This window comes from Sebastes umbrosus, chromosome 21 (genome assembly GCF_015220745.1).
Source record: "Sebastes umbrosus isolate fSebUmb1 chromosome 21, fSebUmb1.pri, whole genome shotgun sequence".
Classification (NCBI taxonomy): Eukaryota; Metazoa; Chordata; class Actinopteri; order Perciformes; family Sebastidae; genus Sebastes; species Sebastes umbrosus.
In genome coordinates this window covers 675,994-697,048 of record NC_051289.1, presented here as the reverse complement: position 1 = coordinate 697,048, position 21,055 = coordinate 675,994, and the positions used below count along the sequence as shown (strand labels likewise).

The 21,055-nt window shown below is 42.9% G+C and overlaps 2 protein-coding genes across 3 annotated transcripts in view; both read right to left on the bottom strand.

The window, feature by feature from the left end:
- Positions 1-21,055, bottom strand: part of LOC119480982 (NACHT, LRR and PYD domains-containing protein 12-like) — a 705,305-nt gene that overhangs the window by 397,866 nt on the left and 286,384 nt on the right. The window lies entirely within an intron of this gene.
- dipk1c (divergent protein kinase domain 1C) overlaps positions 590-21,055 on the bottom strand; it is a 44,275-nt gene continuing 23,809 nt past the window's right edge. For both annotated transcript variants that reach the window (XM_037757657.1, XM_037757658.1), the window contains exons 3-9: positions 12,521-12,724; positions 12,381-12,434; positions 11,682-11,878; positions 10,515-10,824; positions 7,689-7,853; positions 3,851-3,925; positions 590-2,557 (exon numbers count right to left, since the gene is read on the bottom strand). In XM_037757657.1, coding sequence (XP_037613585.1) covers positions 2,306-2,557; positions 3,851-3,925; positions 7,689-7,853; positions 10,515-10,824; positions 11,682-11,878; positions 12,381-12,434; positions 12,521-12,724 — 1,257 coding nt within the window. In that variant the 3' untranslated portion in view covers positions 590-2,305. The remainder of the gene's footprint in view (positions 2,558-3,850; positions 3,926-7,688; positions 7,854-10,514; positions 10,825-11,681; positions 11,879-12,380; positions 12,435-12,520; positions 12,725-21,055) is intronic.

The window sequence follows — 21,055 nt, the reverse complement described above, 5'->3', positions numbered from 1 at the left end:
TTTTTTTTAGACGTTTTTTGACATTTTTTCTGACTTTTTTTCTGATGTTTTTCAGACTTTTTATTGGACAGTCTGACATTTTTTCGGACAAAAAACCCTCACATGTTCACATATCTGGAGGTCAGAGGTCAAGGGACCTCTTTGAAAATGGAAATGCCAGTTTTTCTTCGCCAAAATTTAGCCTAAGTTTGGAGCGTTATTTAACCTCCTTCATGACCAGCTAGTGTGACCTGGTTGGTACCGATGGTATTCATCAGGTTTTATAGTTTACCAGGATCTTCACTCTAGCTTTAAAACTGAGCCGCTACAACCTCCGAACTATCAGTTGCCTTAATGCGTTAAAGGAATTAGCGGAGTTAAAAAGAATTGCGTGTTATTATGGCGTTAACTTTGACGGCCCTAACAGAACCATATTTTCCTTCAGATACTTACTGAAGGGACAGAAGACATTTAGAAGACCCTGAAGAAGACAGATCCATGTTGGCCTGAACTGCCTAAAAACACTTTAACATCATGCTCAATATATAAACGATAACTTCATGAACTCTCTCCTTGTAATCAGCATCATCGTGTTCCACCATCATTCAGATTATTGATCCAGATGTTTGAACATTTTTATTATCAGAACACAACAAATATGGTTTAAATCGTTTGTTCTCTTATCAACATGAACATAAACACGCTAACAGATGTTCTGTTGTCTCCCTGCAGGACAGACGGCGCTCGTTAAAGCTTCACTCAACTAATGGTGAGTGAAGCTTTACGTGATTTATCATGGAGTTAAGATGAATGTTTCTTTGAGGACGTTGTACGCAACAGTTTGTTTTTAAAAATATGAGTTATCTGCTTTCAAACTGCACCGAAACAGCCTTTAGGCGTTCATTTAGTTATTAACTGATATAATTAGAGATTAATAGATTTACTAAACGGTAACATCTGGTCTGCAGCTCACATTCATGTATCACAGATGTTTTCTCAGTGCAGTCTCTCTACCAACGAGAGAGATGTTGTGTTTTAAATCTCACTGAGACTAACTGGACACGTAGAAGAAGACAGGACATGTCCCTCTGATGAGAAGAGGACATCGCTGAGCGTCTGGATGTCCTGATGAAGTCCAGACTGATTCTCAGCCATCACAACATCCAACAGTCTGGTCATGAACGGCGGTCCTGGACGGCGAGCAGCGGAGCGTCCCCTCTGCTGGTTTCAGGAGCATCGGTGAGGTCCAACACCGACGGCGGTGATGTCATGTCTCGGCTCTCAGTCGGTGGTCCGGTTCATCCCGAAGGTGCCGGATGGAGTTGAGGTCAAGCGGCCGGAAGAACACTGACGTCTAAAGGCCCAGACGCACCGAGCCAGTCAGAGAACGAGTGGCGATGAAGGACGCCTGTCGCGACGCCTCACATCAACACAATAACTCTCCACGCCAGCAGGCGGCGGTAGTCTGTGTTCATCATTCAACAACTGGAAGACGGTGGATATACGAGTTATGATGCGTACATGAAACAAAGCGGCGTCTGGCGACCATTTCCACACCGCTCCCAATCACCACTTAGCTTCATTCCAGATGTTCATGTCACTGTGAGAACATCTGGAATGATCAGATGAGATGAAGATGGAAAACGAGAAGAGTCATCTCGCTTTCCTCACGTCCGTTTCTCTTCTCGTGCACTGATTGGTTTGAGCTGAACAGCCAATCAGAGTGATTTCTCTCACCGGCGAGCTCCGACAGACTAGAGCTGACGGTGCAGGACACACCGGAAACAACCTTAAGATAGAGGTCAGAGGTCAGAGGTCAAGGGACCCCTTTGAAAAGGGACAAGACGATTTTTCCACGCCAAAATTAAGCGCAACTTTGGAGCGTTATTTAACCTCCGTCATGACCAGCTAGTCTGACATGGTTGGTACCGATGGATTCATCAGGTTCTATAGTTTCATATGAAAGAAATGTAAATATTAAGTTGTGTTAATGCGTTAAAGAAGTCCGTGGCGTTTAATAACACGTTATTATCCCGTTAACTTTGACAGCCCTGATTTATACTTCATGTTTGAACAGATAGAATCCTGAATCTGTGTCCCGTTCCATCTGGATTCAGATCCCTCTTGGATCTGATTGAAACGTCCTGCTAGTGGCTCAAACTGTGGCTCTGGACCTGAAAATGAGCCAGTGGATTCATTCTCTCCGTCAGCAGACGAACATCTGTGTTCTCTCCATGAGAGTCATTGGATTCAGGGATGAACCTCCGAGGTCCCCCCCCCTCTGTAGGGCCCTTCATAGGTCGCTGACAGTCGTCACTTCTCCTCCTCAGAAGTTCAGGGCCGTGTGGTCGTGACCTTTCTCCTCCCAGGTCCCTCCTCCCTCACCTGAGGCCCCCCCCTCCTGGAGGAGGCGGGTCAGGATGCTGAGGAGGCGCTGATGGACGTCTCTGCCTTCTCCTCCTCCTCCACCTCCATCCTCCTCCCTCTCCTCCCTCTCCTCCCTCTCCTCCCTCTCCTCCCTCTCCTCCACACCTCCGTCTGTTTCTGAACACTCCTGCACCGCTCGCTGCAGCTCCACCTGTCCAAAAACACAACAGAAGACGATTCACGAGAGCTGTCAGAGTTACCGTGGTAATAACGCAAATTCATTTTAACGCCAAAAATTTCTTTAACGCAATTTGTGATTTTTAGGTTGTAGCGGCTCAGTTTTAGAGCTAGAGTGAAGATCCTGGTATCATAGTAAACTAGACAACCTGATGAATCCATCGGTACCAACCATGTCAGACTAGCTGGTCATGAAGGAGGTTAAATAACGCTCCAAACTTACGCTACATTTTGGCAAGGAAAAACTGTCATGGCCATTTTCAAAGGGGTCCCTTGACCTCTGACCTCCAGATATGTGAACGTGTGAGGGCTTTTTTTCCGAGAAAAAAAAAATGTCCCGAAAAAAATTCTGAAAAATGTTTGAAAAAAAAGTCAGAAAAAATCTAAAAAGGCAGAAAAAATTAAAAAAGGTCCGAAAAGTGTTTGAAAAAGATGTCAGAAATAATTCAGAAAAATGTCAGAAAAAAAGTCCGATACTCATATCATCTGAAACTAGAGAACCTGATGAATCCATCGGTACCAACCAGGTCAGACTAGCTGGTCATGAAGGAGGTTAAATAACGCTCCAAACTGTCAACTGTCATGTCCATGTTCAAAGGGGTCCCTTGACCTCTGACCTCCAGATCAGTGAATGTAAATGGGTTCTATGGGTACCCACGAGTCTCCCCTTTACAGACATGCCCACTTTATGATCATCACATGCAGTTTGATGCTAAATGCAGTACCTGTGAGGGTTTCTGGACAATATCTGTCATTGATTTGTGTTGTTAATTGATTTACAATAATAAATATATACATACATTTACATAAAGCAGCAGATTAGTCCACTCCCATGTTGATAAGAGGATTAAATACTGGACTAATCTCTGGACATTTTGCTAAAGAAATTAGTGGCGTTAAAAAGTGCGTTTGAAAATGACTTTTTCCTCAACAAAATGTAGTGTAAGTTTGGAGCGTTATTTAACCTCTTTCATGACCAGCTAGTCTGACATGGTTGATACCGATGGATTCATCAGGTTCTCTAGTTTCAGATGATACAAGGATCTTCACTCTAGCTTTAAAACTGAACCTGCTACAACCTAAAAATCACAAGTAAAAGAAATTATCAACGTTAAAAAGATTATCGCGTTAACAGCCCTCGTATTAATAAAGTATACAAACATAATAATTTGAGATAAATCTAAATAAAAACAGGTAAACATAAATAAATGCATATAAATATACAAGTAAATATAATAAGAGTATATAATAAAACACAGAACGGTACCTGCAGAGGGAGACCTGCTTTGGCCCCGAGCAGCGTGGGAGAAAACCACGGCCTGAAGATCTTCTCACAGATCACCTGAAGAGAAGAAGAGGAGAGAAGAGGAAGAGAGGAGATGATTGGAGTCCAAAAAGGAGGAGAAGAAGAGAGGAGGGAGGACAGGAAAGAATAGAAAATATAGAAGAAGTATAATCTTCCTTTCATCCTGAGTTTCTTCTCCTTCATGTTGGTGTCTCCTGATGTTTCAGAGTTTTATCTCAGATTTTATTGCTTCTAATTTCTTGTTTTTCATTAAAACAAGCGACGACTGCAGATGACGTTTTTTGTGTCTGATTTATGTAAAATGTAAAATGAGTTTTTCGTTCTGGCTCCTCGCGTACGAACGTCAGACGTGTTCCGTGTTTTTTTTGTGCATCATCACATCCAGTCGTCGCCTCGTCTCGTATTCACACATCTTCTCCTCCTCTGATGAATGCAGGTATCTCGTATCATGTGTCATGTGATACCGGAGCCGGCGGGGTGATGAGAGTCCGTCCGGGCGTTGTCACGGTGACGGCGGCGGTGATGTCCCGCTTGGCTTTTGTGTCCCGGACGTTTCCGCCGAGTCTGACGGGCCGACGCTTCAATAATGGCTTCATGTTTCCGACGATGTGGAGGCCAACTGCAGGTTATCATTATTATTATTATTATCATCATTATCATTATCATTATTATTATTATTATTATTATTATTACTATTATTATTATTATTATTATTATTATTATTATTATTATTATTATTATTACTATTATTATTATTATTATTATTATTATTATTATTATTATTATTATTGTTATTATTATTATTGTTGTTATTATTATTATTATTATTATTATTGTTATTATTATTATTGTTATTATTATTATTATTATTACTGTAATTTATATTATTATTATTTTACTGATAATTATTGTTTTTATTATTGGTAATTTATACTATTGTTTTGTATTATTATTATTATTATTAGTAATTGTTATTTTTATTGTTATTATTATTATTGGTAATTGATTTTATAATTATAATTATTATTATTATTATTATTATTTGTAATTGATATTATTATTTAAACTCCTTCATAATAATACCATAATTTAGCAATATGCTGATACATTACATCAGTAGTCACAATATTAAGTAGTGTTAATAGTATTATTAGTAATATTCTGAGTAATAATTTTGAATTATTTGAAAGTCGCGACAATGTCTGTAATTATTTTACAATTTGATGAGACATTATATATCTTAAAATTATTAAAATGTAGTCAACAAATATCCAATTAGTAGCACTATGATAGTAATAATAATAATTAAAAAAAATATTAAAAATCAATTAGATCTGAATTTGTGCTTTGAGTAAAGCAAAGTAGCAAAAATGCAAAATGTTATATACTGTATATACATAAATATAATTATATGTAAAACGTTGTGTGTAACTGTATGTAGCTCTCGACAGTTTCAGAAGGTGTTGCTCAAAGTGCCAAATGATAATTGTAATAATAAGGTAACTAAAAATAAATAATCAGAACACTGATTAAAATATTTTAGATGACACAAACATAAATATAAAACCAAATCATGAATTTACACTTTTCAACAAATTCTTTCTTTTAATTTAATCTTCGATGATAAAAATGTCTTTGCAGTGAAAGAAAAGTAGAATTTGTGATGAAACAAACCGTCCAATTTAACTGTTTTTTTTCCAGATTTATAGTTGTTTTGTATTTAAATAATTACAATAAATATTATTAGTGGAAGATAAAATAAAATAATGCAAAAGAAAGAGTTAAATTGCTGCACGCTTTCCCTCCTGATGACTGAAACCGTGTATTTCTAATGAAGTCGCTGCTGTTTAACTTTTTCTTTTGAATTTAAAGAATTAAAATGCAGAAAGCATTAATTAATTTGAACTGAAATTAATTATCAATATTTATTTATATAAAACGCTTTAACTGAAGTTAATGATGATTATTACCATTTATTCATAAAGTATTTTTTATGATTAAAATGAGGATTTTATAACTTAAACAAATTATTTTTGCTTTTTAATGATTATTTCCACGATGTTTTATTGGTCAGTCAAGACTGAGATATACCGAAGACGAGGAGGATAAAGTGTCGACACAAATAGAATTAATAATAACATAATATATATATTGTCTTCTTTCTAAATATACCAACCAGAGCAATAAAACCTTTTACAGATTTTTAGAAAAGAAAATAAATAAGAGTTATCTTTCTCTTTCTGTGAATGTTGAACCTTCAAAAGAACACATATATATATATATATATATATATATAGGTTAGATAAGATAATAAAACATTAAAGTATCTGAACAGAATAAAGAAAAGAATAAATAAAAGAACAAATAAAAGAATAAATAAAAGGATAAATAAAAGAATAAATGAAATCAGGTTTGTAGTAAAACATCTCTTCATGGCAGATTTAAAAACCCGAGCTGTTCCGGCCTCCCGTCCTCAAATCAGTAATTATCATTCCACCCGCCGCTTCACTGCACACGTGTAATTAAACGTTGTGAAGGATGGATTACCCAGAATTCTTGAGAAACAGATGACCCTGTAATTTATCAGCCGCCTTCTTCAGGACGGAGGCGGACGGCGACGGACGCACGGCGGCGAGAACTGTCGAGTAAAGTATCCAGCACGGGTGAGCGATAGTAGGAGCGGTCAGAGTTACACCGGACCGGCGGTGGACGTACAGAGACGCGTTTGGACGTCTGGAAACGGGACAAACGGCAAAGAAAGAACAAACTAAAGTGAAAAAATAAATTCTTTAAAATCTGAATTTTGCAGATTTTGTTTTCTTTTGTTTTTCAATCTCAAACTTTTATTTTTAGAAAATTAGATTGTGTCTTTTTAAATTCTCAAAGACACTTTCTTATTCATTTCTGTCATTTAAACTAAATACATTTATTATTAAAACTGATCAATTGAAGTTTAAATTAATTAAATTTAACTGAAATTATAATTCCTTCTTTTATGAAAACATAAACATAAAAATATTTTCTCTAAAATTATAAAATTATTTGTATTTTATACTATGAAAAAAAATATTTATTTAAAAAATATATATTATATTTTCTCTCAATTTTATCTCTCAACATAAAGATCTAAATTAAAAATAATTAATTAAATGATGTTGAAGCAAAACTGAATTATTTATTCATTAATTTATTTAGCCCCAAAATAGTCTAAAAATACAGAATTTATACTCCATACAGGTTCCTAAAACTACACGTTTTACTCATATTTAAATCAAAATAAAGAAATGAAACAATCAAACCTCGTGATGAGAGCTGTATAGACTCAGTTTGCTGTGATTCACAGCGTTCATGTTATTTTTTATAAAGTTTTATTGAAACAAACTATGACGTATTTTTTTGTGTTTTCAAGTTTACATTTTTTGTCTTTGTGATGTAATTTTAGAACAATACCAGAATAATGCATCACAACAAACATCAATAAGTTAGAGATCTCCATCGTGACGTATTCTGCTACGACATCTTGACATGGTGAAATCAATTAAAATAGTTAATCGGGATTAACCGCACATTTTTTATCTGTTCTAAATGAACCTTAAAGGAGATTAGTCCAGTATTTAATCCTCTTATCAACATGGGAGTGGACTAATATGCTGCTTTATGCAAATATATGTATATATTTATTATTGTAAATCAATTATCATCACAAAACAATGACAGATATTTGACTTATTAATAAGTTATTAGTTATTATGGCGTTAACTTTGACAGCTCTAGTCGAACCTCCTGACCTCCATCTCACCTGCAGGTTGCTGTTGCGGCGGCGGGCGCTGCACCTGCGTTTGTTCAGGTTACACCTGGACGAGCAGTCGAAGAAGTTGCAGTCGTCGTCGCTGCTGCAGTTCTGGTCCAGGATGTCCCTCATCTTGGGCTCAAAGAACGCCATGTCCACGTCGATCGCCACCACCTGCGGGACACGAGACACAACGCTGGCTTCAGGTTCATCCTGCTGCTTTCATTTCAGAATTTAAATGATGTCATCACGGTGACAAACAGCGCCGACATTTAGGACGACAATACATGTTGACATAGAAGTAAAAACACTTTCTGGGGGTTTCAGTGGTTTTGGAGGTCGGAACATTTAGAGGTTTTGGTCTATTTCACTTCCACAACACGTCTTCTTTCTGTCTGGACCAGAGGTCAGCGACCTTTACTATCAAAAGAGACATTTTAGACAAAAACAAATCTGTCTGGAGCCGCAAAACATGTGATCATTGTGATGAAGGTAACACAGTTTATAGTCTGAGTATATAGTATATAAGTCTAATGCAGTGAGGGCCAAAGAGACAATGTACTACGGAGTATTAGGGCCACATTGAGGGAAACACATCTGAGATATCCAGAAAAACGTCGTAATATTACGAGAATAAAGTCACAACTTTACCTCCACCACGCTAAACATATATTTTAGTCACATTTCCCCCAGACGGTTTGGGGGTGACTGAACGAGTCTTTGGACATAATTCAGACGGGGCTTCCTGTTTTGGAGCGAGTGATTTCATCGGAGGAGAGTTGTCAACGCTGCTCAGGGACGTTTAGTTCTCCACGGCTTTGTGCCGTAAATGGAGCCTTCGTTGTCCCGAGAGATCGCGACCCGTCGGCAGAGCAGAACGACTCACAATGAAAAGCACCGAGCGAGCGTGAGTGGCCTTCGTGCTCTCGAACGTAATGAACATAAAGAGAATGAAAGAAAGCAAAGCGGGGAGCTGAGAGGAAAGAGATGAAAGGATGTTTTTAAAAAGGAGAAAGCTCTCAGAGAGAGGAGAGCTGGACGCTGGATTACGGGTTTGAAAGAGAAGGTCAGCGTTTTGTTTGCATGTAGCTGAACGTCGTCATCTATCACTGTTAACCAGACTGATATATCCATCCCATCATACTCATCTGTAATATTAAAATTAGGAGTTGAAGTTTGCTCACAAATAAAGAAGAGTGGACGTTCTTCCCTCAGAGTATAAATGAGTCACGAGCAGCGGTGAGGAAATCAAACGGCTGTCAGCGGTTGTTTTCTCAGCGTTATCAGATGGTTCTATGGTTCATGCAGCAGACGGAGTCATTAATCCAGCTCCGTGTCAGCTCTGCGCTGGGCTCCGGCCAACAATCACTACTTTATCTACAACACTTCAGGCTCACGGTTACAGCACAACCAGCCGTTTAGGCTCCAAACAGACGTCCGGTGAGCCGGAGAGGCTCGTTACCGGTCTCACGGCAGCAGACATGGAACAGATTTAACAACGAACGGTTTATAATGCCAACGCTGTAAAAGGTTGTTTATATAATGTTCACCGTGAAAACAACAAGAGGTTTATCTGCAGCAGCTTCCTCGTTTCTTTTATGCTGAATAACTACGCTGCTGGAAATAGTCCCAAACAAATTAACTACTTCCTCCTGTTTGTTTGATAGAAACTACAGCGAACACTGGTTTAAACATGAAGCTACTGTATATGTGTGTTTTTAAAGATTTACGTCTTCAGTAGGAGCCAATGAGCTGAGAGACCTTAACATGGCAAACTGCAGCCCAACAGGCAACAACAGCTGTCAGTGTGTCAGTGTGCTGACTTGACTATGACTTGCCCCAAACTGCATGTGATGATCATAAAGTGGGCATGTCTGTAAAGGGGAGACTCGTGGGTACCCATAGAACCCATTTACATTCACTGATCTGGAGGTCAGAGGTCAAGGGACCCCTTTGAACATGGACATGACAGTTGACAGTTCGTAGCGTTATTTAACCTCCTTCATGACCAGCTAGTCTGACATGGTTGGTACCGATGGATTCATCAGGTTTTATAATTTACTATGATACCAGTATCAGACTTTTGTTCTGCCTTTTTTTCGGACTTTTTTCAGATTAATTTTCAGACTTAAAAAAAAAAAAAAAAAAAAAAAATTGGACATTTTTCAAACTTTATTGGACTTTTTTTTAAATGTTTTTTGACAATTTTCCGACTTCTTTTCTGACTTTTTTTTACAGTATTCTGAATTTTTTCAGACTGACATTTTTCAGTAACTTTCTGACTTTTTTCGGGAATGCTTCCGACTTCTTTTTTGGACAATTTTCTGACTTTTTCTTTTTTTTTTTTTTTTTTTTTTACAATTTTCTGACTTTTTTTCGGACTTTTTTTCTAAAAAAAGATTTTGAACACTTTTCGAACTTTTTTCGTAAATTTTCAGACTTTTTATTGGACATTTTTTCGGACGAAAACCCTCACACGTTCCTATATCTGGAGGTCAGAGGCCAAAGGACCCCTTTGAAAATGGCCATGACAGTTTTTCCTCGCCAATATTTAGCACACGTTCGTAGCGTTATTTAACCTCCTTCCTGACCAGCTAGTCTGACATGGTTGGTACCGATGGATTCATCAGGTTTTATAGTTTACTATGATGTCTGGAATGTCACTCTGGCTTTAAAACTGAACCCGCTACAGCCTTTGAGAGACAGTCAAATCAGTCAGGATAGCGGGTCGGGTCTCAGAGCTTTTTTTCCGGTGGATTATGTGACATTCACGATTCTGTCTTTACGTTTCAACAACCTGCAGGATGTGCAGACATTTTATAGATGAAGACTCACCGTCAGGTCCTTCCTGATGGCGAAGTTCTCCGGTTTGATGTCACACAGGTGCAGCTTGTGGGTGAAGTCGTTGTCAAAGTGCCACACCATGTCCAGGAAGCTCAGCGCGATGCGATGCACCATCTCCCTGGCGGTCCACCTCCCCCGGGCTCCGGCTCGGTCCTGACCCTGCAGCCCCGAGACGGCCACCTCCTCCAGGGAGAAGATGTTCTGGTCCCAGGCGTGGCCGGCGGAGAGGTACTCCACGGCGTAGAAATGACCGCAGGAGCCCAATACCTTGGCCACGTGGGTGCTGAGGTCCTGCAGGACTCTGGAGATGAAGGTGCAGCAGAGCACGAATCAGTACGCAATCTTTATTTTACACACGTCTGTTTAATACTTCTGATCGTTCTGCAGGACTCTTACTCTGTTTATTTTGACCGTTATGCACCAAAACACCAACTGATCTGGTCAGACTTCAGTTTACTTCCTGTTAGACGATGGCAGAAACATGTCTGATGGCTTTTAGGGAATCGTTGATCAGTACGTTTCAACTGATTGAAATAGTTCAATTAATCATCACTGTTTTATGTTAAGTGATTTACAATAATAAAATATACATAATATATACATACATTTGCATAAAGCAGCATATTTGTCCACTCCCATGTTGATAAGAGGATTAAATACTTGACATATCTCCCTTTAAGGTTCATTTAGAACAGATAAAAAATGTGTGATTAATTAGCGATTAATCAAGATTAAATATTTTAATCGATTAAAAAATGCAAAAATAAATGAATAAATAAAAATATAAGCAAAAATAAATAAATTAAAATTCCATGCAGAAATAAATGAATTCATTTATAAATTAATCAAAATAAATACACAAATAAATAAAATTAAACAAAAAAATTTAAATTAAACAGAAAATTAAATAAATAAGGGAATTTCTACAAAGAATAAAGAATAAAGAAGAATTATTTGACTTCACACTGAAACTGGATCTTTGATGTATTTGTACACATCTGCTGTATTTATACTATAGAAACAATATTTCATCATGTTCTGCCGTGTTGAAAACTGACATGTGATAGTTGTTTGGTCCTTGGAGGATGTCTGTGGTGTAGTTCTATATATATAGTTCTATATATATAGTTCTACTGTATGTGAGTCCTGTTGTTGTACCTGAGGAAGGTGTACTCCTCCTGCTGCAGCAGAGACCAGAGCGAGGCCAGCTCTGCTCTGGAGTAACTCTTATCTCTGTTCTTCAGCTTCTTCCCCCAAAGCCTGGCCAGAGAGCTGTTACTGCCTCCTCCTCCTCCTCCTCCTCCTCCTCCCTCTTCGTCCTCGTCCTCCTCAGCCAGCCCCAGAGAGTTTCGCACCTGAGATCAGACGAAAAGGGAAGTTGTGATTTTGTTTCTTTACACTCAGCAGATATAATCCAACCTGTTCTCACTACCATCTCCTCAAATACCGCCGTCTGGTCAGCGCCCCTCGGCATCAGAGACCGACGCACGGAGGCAACCTTTAGCGACAGTATGTGACGAACCGGGCTTTCAACTAACTCCAATGTAAACCCACCCACGCCGTTATTCAACGGTCGGAGCAGTGACGTAGTGTTAATACCGTGAGAGTTACTAGTCACATAATTCGTTAGTATCGTCAGTTCTGTGAGTCACGTGAGTCGTTAGTATCGTTTATTTTGAAAGGACACTATACATGTAAGAAGCGTATATTGACACGCCGTCCCCGGTCCGTCCAACAGTAACACTAGAGGGATAGGTTGTGCGTTGGTCTCCGATGCCGAGGGGCGCTGACTGAGCGGCGGTATGTGACGAGTCGGGAGTGAGAACGTGCTGCTTTATTAGCGCCGGTCTGACTTACTTCCAGAGTAGCGTAGAAAACCACGTCCAGCGGCGAGAGCTCCTCTGCCGTGTCCTGTCGGAGAGAATCACTGTGAATCACTACTTAGAGTACTTGGGATCTGAGCCGAGCGTCCCCGGATCAGTAAGAGGAGACGTCACCTGGTAGTCCAGTATTCCCAGCGGCTCGTACGAGGAGAAGTTCTCCAGCTTGGACTTGAGGATGACGGGGTTTCCTCTCCAGCGCGCCTCGATCACCTTCTTCCCGTTCTCGTAGTAGAGGCAGCGCTTGTACTCGACCAGGCCGAGCACACACAGGTCCTCGCACATGTCCCCCGTCACCGAGCCCTCGCCGAACTCCAGGCACTGTACGGAGGAGCAGAGTCACAGACTGGAGTCAGTAAAGCTACAGACCAGTTCCCAACAGGACCAGCAACCACTACTGCGTCGTCTATACGAAGACAGTTTATTCCTTAAATGAGTGACGACGCACAACGACGCGTTCAGATCAAATGAATCAGGGTCATCTGTCGGGTGGAGCCGGCGGACCGGACCGGGATACCGAGTTACTGCTAGGTGTCTCACTTGACCCGCCGGCCGCTCCCCACTGGAACATAATGACACTGTGTATAAGAAGGAGACGTAGTCGCCGTGACATCACCGTGACGTCACCGTGACGTCATCGTGATGTCACGGTGATGTCACCCGTTGGTTTGTGGACTGCTGTTTTTAAGCCTCAAGTTTTTTCTGTCTCCATCTTGGTTTCTGGCCGTCTCCATCCATCTCATAATCGTTGACATATTTCGATGGAGGACCGACCGACTAAATGTTCGTCTTGAGTTTTCTACTGAAATGTTTATTCCAAACAAACCTCTGCAAAATCCTCCCAAAGACACCGACGTCACCATGACGATGAGATGACTTTAGTGAGACAAATGAGTAATATCTGGTATCATTTCTTGTTTCCTAACTGACAGACTGTTGAGTTATCCTCTTATCCTTTAATTTAATGTAAAGACGTCTTTTCTTTGTCTTTGTGTAAATGATAAGACATCAGGATCTGTCTGTCTCAGTAACAAACACACACACATGGATCCAGAGCAGCGTGTCCAGAGACGTGTGAGGGACGAGGTGGAGGATTAGCGTTGTCCTGGTCAGGGATTACCCCGCTAATCCTCCGTCTGCACACATTCCAACACAAACATCCGTCAGTAAGGAGCTCAGAGACATCACAAAGACATCATGGAGACATCACACGGAGACATCACACGGAGACTAAACCCAGAGACATCACACGGAGACTAAACCCAGAGACATCACACGGAGACATCACACGGAGACTAAACCCAGAGACATCACACGGAGACATCACACAGAGACTAAACCCAGAGACATCACACGGAGACTAAACCCAGAGACATCACACGGAGACATCACACGGAGACTAAACCCAGAGACATCACACGGAGACTAAACCCAGAGACATCACACGGAGACTAAACCCAGAGACATCACACGGAGACATCACACGGAGACTAAACCCAGAGACATCACACGGAGACTAAACCCAGAGACATCACACAGAGACTAAACCCAGAGACATCACACAGAGACTAAACCCAGAGACATCACACGGAGACATCACACAGAGACTAAACCCAGAGACATCACACAGAGACTAAACCCAGAGACATCACACGGAGACATCACACAGAGACTAAACCCAGAGACATCACACGGAGACTAAACCCAGAGACATCACACGGAGACTAAACCCAGAGACATCACACAGAGACTAAACCCAGAGACATCACACGGAGACTAAACCCAGAGACATCACACAGAGACTAAACCCAGAGACATCACACGGAGACTAAACCCAGAGACATCACGGAGACATCACACGGGGACTAAACCCAGAGACATCACACAGAGACTAAACCCAGAGACATCACCCGGAGACATCACACAGAGACTAAACCCAGAGACATCACACGGAGACTAAACCCAGAGACATCACACGGAGACTAAACCCAGAGACATCACACAGAGACTAAACCCAGAGACATCACACGGAGACTAAACCCAGAGACATCACGGAGACATCACACGGGGACTAAACCCAGAGACATCACACGGAGACATCACACGGGGACTAAACCCAGAGACATCACACGGAGACATCACACGGGGACTAAACCCAGAGACATCACACGGAGACATCACACGGGGACTAAACCCAGAGACATCACAGAGACATCACACGGGGACTAAACCCAGAGACATCACACGGAGACATCACACGGGGACTAAACCCAGAGACATTACAGAGACATCACACGGGGACTAAACCCAGAGACATCACACGGAGACATCACACGGGGACTAAACCCAGAGACATCACAGAGACATCACACGGGGACTAAACCCAGAGACATCACACGGAGACATCACACGGGGACTAAACCCAGAGACATTACAGAGACATCACACGGGGACTAAACCCAGAGACATCACACGGAGACATCACACGGGGACTAAACCCAGAGACATCACACGGAGACATCACACGGGGACTAAACCCAGAGACGTCACAGAGACATCACACGGGGACTAAACCCAGAGACATCACACGGAGACATCACACGGGGACTAAACCCAGAGACATCACAGAGACATCACACGGGGACTAAACCCAGAGACATCACACGGAGACATCACACGGAGACTAAACCCAGAGACATCACACGGAGGCATCACACGGGGACTAAACCCAGAGACATCACACGGAGACTAAACCCAGAGACATCACACGGAGACATCACACGGGGACTAAACCCAGAGACATCACACGGAGACATCACACAGAGACATCACACAGGGACTAAACCCAGAGACATCACACAGAGACATCACACAGGGACTAAACCCAGAGACATCACACGGGGACTAAATCCAGAGACATCACACAGGGACTAAACCCAGAGACATCACACAGAGACATCACACAGGGACTAAACCCAGAGACATCACACGGGGACTAAATCCAGAGACATCACACGGAGACTAAACCCAGAGACATCACACAGGGACTAAACCCAGAGACATCACACGGGGACTAAATCCAGAGACATCACACGGAGACTAAACCCAGAGACATCACACAGGGACTAAACCCAGAGACATCACACGGGGACTAAACCCAGAGACATCACACGGAGACTAAACCCAGAGACATCACACGGAGACATCACACGGGGACTAAACCCAGAGACATCACACGGAGACATCACACAGAGACATCACACAGGGACTAAACCCAGAGACATCACACAGAGACATCACACAGAGACATCACACAGGGACTAAACCCAGAGACATCACACAGAGACATCACACAGAGACATCACACAGGGACTAAACCCAGAGACATCACACGGAGACATCACACGGAGACTAAACCCAAAGATATCACACGGAGACTAAACCCAGAGACATCACACAGGGACTAAACCCAGAGACATCACACGGAGACATCACACGGAGACTAAACCCAGAGATATCACACGGGGACTAAACCCAGAGACATCACACGGAGACATCACACGGGGACTAAACCCAGAGACATCACAGAGACATCACACGGGGACTAAACCCAGAGACATCACACGGAGACATCACACGGAGACTAAACCCAGAGACATCACACGGAGGCATCACACGGGGACTAAACCCAGAGACATCACACGGAGACTAAACCCAGAGACATCACACGGAGACTAAACCCAGAGACATCACACGGAGACATCACACGGGGACTAAACCCAGAGACATCACACGGAGACATCACACAGAGACATCACACAGGGACTAAACCCAGAGACATCACACAGAGACATCACACAGGGACTAAACCCAGAGACATCACACGGGGACTAAATCCAGAGACATCACACAGGGACTAAACCCAGAGACATCACACAGAGACATCACACAGGGACTAAACCCAGAGACATCACACGGGGACTAAATCCAGAGACATCACACGGAGACTAAACCCAGAGACATCACACAGGGACTAAACCCAGAGACATCACACGGGGACTAAACCCAGAGACATCACACGGAGACTAAACCCAGAGACATCACACGGAGACATCACACGGAGACATCACACGGGGACTAAACCCAGAGACATCACACGGAGACATCACACAGAGACATCACACAGGGACTAAACCCAGAGACATCACACAGAGACATCACACAGAGACATCACACAGAGACATCACACAGGGACTAAACCCAGAGACATCACACAGAGACATCACACAGAGACATCACACAGGGACTAAACCCAGAGACATCACACGGAGACATCACACGGAGACTAAACCCAGAGATATCACACGGAGACTAAACCCAGAGACATCACACAGGGACTAAACCCAGAGACATCACACGGGGACTAAACCCAGAGACATCACACGGAGACTAAACCCAGAGACACCACACAGGGACTAAACCCAGAGACATCACACGGGGACTAAACCCAGAGACATCACACACCTCCAGCTTCACTAACAGCTGAGAGGACAAGAGGAGCAGACGGGGTTAATAGGCCTGAGAAACAGAGACTCCTGATGAGAGCAGACTGCTGATGGACGATCCATCAGACAGTTGACACGTTGACGGGAGACTTTAGATCAGGTGGAGATCAGTTTCCTGTTTCCTCTACCTGTCCTCCTGCTCTACCTGTCCTCTACCTGTCCTCTACCTGTCCTCTACCTGTCCTCTACCTGTCTCCTTCAGTTTCTGTATCGTTCTCCTCCCTCAGATCAAACCTGGAAGTGTTTCTCCTGATCTCAGGCTGTGTGTGTGTGTGTGTGTGTGCGCGTCTGCGTGTGTGTGTGTGTGTGTGTGTGTGTGTGTGAGTGTGTGTGTGAGGGAGTGTGTGAGAGTGTGTGTGTGTGTTGATGGACTCAACAGTAGTGGGAGGGGAGGTGCTGAGAGTCAAAGTGGACTCTGCGATTACCGTCCCCCGTCCTCCCTTTAATAGTTCCTGCTGTCTCTCATCACACTGTGTGTGTGTGTGTGTGTGTGTGTGTGTGTGTGTGTGTTATTGTAGTTGTCCTAAGCTGTTTGGAGCTTTAACAAAAACTAAACAACTAAACGTACTAGAATCCACGACATGTCCACCACTTCCTGTTACCTATATATAGATCTATAGGTAGGTAGGTAGTTCAGACTGATGATGGTGACTTCTCTGTGTGTGAGCAAGTCATGTTTTTGAAGAAGACTTCTACTTGAGCATCAGAATGTTTGAAACATGTCTGAAACGCTCCGCTGCTTCTACTTGAACTGTGTTTTCATCTGGTCCGTGGGGAGCAGCCGACACCGAGGAGGAGTCGCTCCTCTCGGCTCGGACATCTGCAGACTCCTTATTCTCTCCGTCTTTGTTCCGGTGCTGTGAGCTCTGCGGTCCTCACATATCCGCTCTAATTCCCTGGATTTCCTCCGTCTTGCATCACATCTCTCTGTCCAGCTGCTTCCTCCTTCCTCGACTGTAAACGTTCCCACTGCGCCGCTCGGGCTCGCCTTCCTCTGTCTCTGTGTGTGTTCATTCTGAGCTATACAAAGGTTCAACACAGTGTTTACTTTGAGTTGGACTACGACGGTGTAACACAGATTATGTTGGGGTGAAACAGACTCAGATTACATTATTAAACTGTATTTAGATTATTTAGAGGAAGACAACAACTCATTCACTGAACACATCGTTTCTGGGGATGCACAGTTATAGGAACATGGACGGAACTGTTGTTAGCGGCTGGCGCTGAAAACGAAAAACTTTAATATTCTCTGAGATTGAAGTCAGGAATTTTAGATTTATTTTTGTAAAAAAAAAAATCTGGTAAATTTACAACGTTAAAGGGAGTGTTAGTTAGAATCCTAAATGTCTTGTTAACAGCTTCACCTGTGCTTCAACTAAAGTCAGCGTCCTGTTGCTGGCGCTTGTGCTCGCTCTACATAGACATGAAGGAGCATCGCTCAACACAGTGAGGAGACACACGTCAGCTAAAAGCACAATATCACTCTATATTTCAGCTGCTTGGCAGTAATGTTAGCTGACCAGACCAAGGTCTCTCCATGAATCAATGCTGATCCTAGTGTTGGCTTTTCCCGCCTCAGCCTCCCGACCGCGGCCGGAGGGAACGGGGGAGACGCCGGAGTTTTGGTGGGAGACGATAACGTTTCTCTCTGCGGAGCCCCGTCACTTCACAAGACACGGGAAACCTCTGTTGGTCTGGAGGAGCTGCAGCAGTTATTTCTGCACAAACGTCCACTGAACATTCACTAGATATTCTCAGAGCTAAACTAACTCTTCTGCAGTGTGGAGTGAGCAGCATGCACGGGAGAGGTGGAGAGAGAGAGAGAAGGAGCGTGGTGTGTGAGTGAAGGCAGGCAGAGGAGCAGAGGAGCAGAGACTCCGGTCCTGGAGACCAAAGCTACGGTCTCCTCCGCGTCCTCCGACCGCGGCCAACACTGTTTAACAGCTTCACCAGATACAACCAAGAGGTTTTGGTGCTTCACTGGAGTTTGTGTTGGAGTCTGAGTCTGAACAGCGGAGACACACGAGAGACCATGAGACACACGAGAGACCATGAGACACACGAGAGACCATGAGACACACGAGAGACCATGAGACACCGACCCGCAATGATTTATACGAGTAAGAAGTTCCAAACAGGAACTTTAATCTCAGAGAATTTCAGACTTTTTTCTTGTAAATGTACGGCTTTAATCTGAGTTTTTTCCAACAGGCTCCATAATTAAAGCTCGTTTCTGTCACAGCTACGTGACCTTAAATGTCTCTTTGGGGGCGGAGTTACCTGTGGGCGATGGCCGGAGTTATTTTGTACGTATAATGGCCCTAACACGGCTTCGTAACAGACCGGCGCCGACTGTTGCAGGTGGTCCAGATCCTGTTTACTGACGGCTTTAACTAAAGCATCGTATTTGATTAGCTCATTGCTTGTGTTTACTGCTCAGTGTCTAGTAACTGGAGCTATCAGATACATGTGGAGGATTAAAACGTGAACTATTGGAGTCAAAGGGAGTCAAAATGTCTCACAGAGTGAAACCTCAAACTTTAAATTGGACTTAATCACAGGACGGGAGAACGTGCTCTGTTGTCCCCCTCCGCTCCGCACAGCTGAAGGAAAAGTGTTATCAGTCGGAGCCAAACGCAGTCATGGTTTCTTGATCTGTATTCAGCCATGTCTGCTGCACGGAGAGAAGAAGAAGAAGAAAGGGAGGGAGAACAGAAGGTCAGAGAGGGACAGATAAGAGAAGAAGAGAGAGACGAGAGCAGCATACCAACGAGGAGGCCTTCAGGGTCACAACAAACGCCGTCAACAAGCTGCGTCTCTGCTATTCTCTCTGAAGACACCGCTGACCCCAAAACTGTTTCTAACGACGCCGGCTTCCAGCTGCACATTCAAACCGTGGCGCCGCTTCTGAACTTCATGTCACGCTTAGATCACTCTTAGCTCCTCATTAAAGCGTCAGATTTTCAGAATAAAAGAGGTTTCAGGCAGCCGGTTGATCAGCTGAGAGTTTGCCTGCCTGCCTGGTTATTATTTCTTAGATGTTACTGGTTGTGATTCTGGATCTCATAGACGGGTTTCTGCACAACGTCATCACAGCGATGCAGCCGGGGGCAGAAAGCACGGCGTGTCTAGCAGAGCCGAGCTCCAAAACAGAGATGACAAGAGAACAACCGCAGAAATGATGGATGTGAAATGTTTAATAATCGGAGGAGATCACACGGCTCTGCTGAAAACACGTGTGGCCCGGTGTAAAAACAGTCAGGGACTAAAACAAGTTTGCTTAATAAAGTTAGGTGGATAAATCCAGTAAAGCAATTAAACTGAAAGTAATTTAGTTTAATGAAGAAAGAACAAAGGTTTAATTAAAAAGTAATTAAATCATAAATAAGGTAGGATGTTAATGTGTTAATGAGTAGCTCAAAATAAATAGATCTATATTGTTTTAAGGTAAACAGTGGATTTAAACTAAGTGAAAAAAACACAGACTGTGCCTTTAGTTTCAGCTACTTTGTTGTGATTGGTTACTTGAGTTATCAGTCAATAACACCTGTGGTGATTGGCTGCAGTTAAGGAAGAGAACCAGTAGGGGGCGGGAGTAGAGAAACACAGAGAGAAGAGACGCGGAGAAAGGAGAGGAGAAGAAGGGAAAACGGAGAACAGACGTAGGAGAAGAGAGAACGAAGGAGTGGGAAGAACGCTGGGTTTGATAGCCTGGTGAATGTTTATGTAAACAGTAGAAAAGTGTAGCTGTGGACTATCACCCCGTTCTGCTTTCATCACAGTGGATTAAGTGAATGTTTGGTGTGAGCTGTGTCGCTGCTATGCTAACGTCAGTAAGTTGCTAGCCACGAGGACGGCGTTGCTAACTGAAGGCTGTTGCTACGTGAGGAGGACGCTTGCTCGCTGTGAGGAAGGCTGTTGCTACGTGAGGAGGACGCTTGCTCGCTGTGAGGAAAGCTGTTGCTACGTGAGGAGGACGGTTTGCCTGCTTCGTGATGGGGATTTCGTTTCCGTTGCCGCTGGATTCATCTCTCGGACCTGAACTGTTTTTCCCGAACTACGAACTGTTTCTTCAAGGAAGACT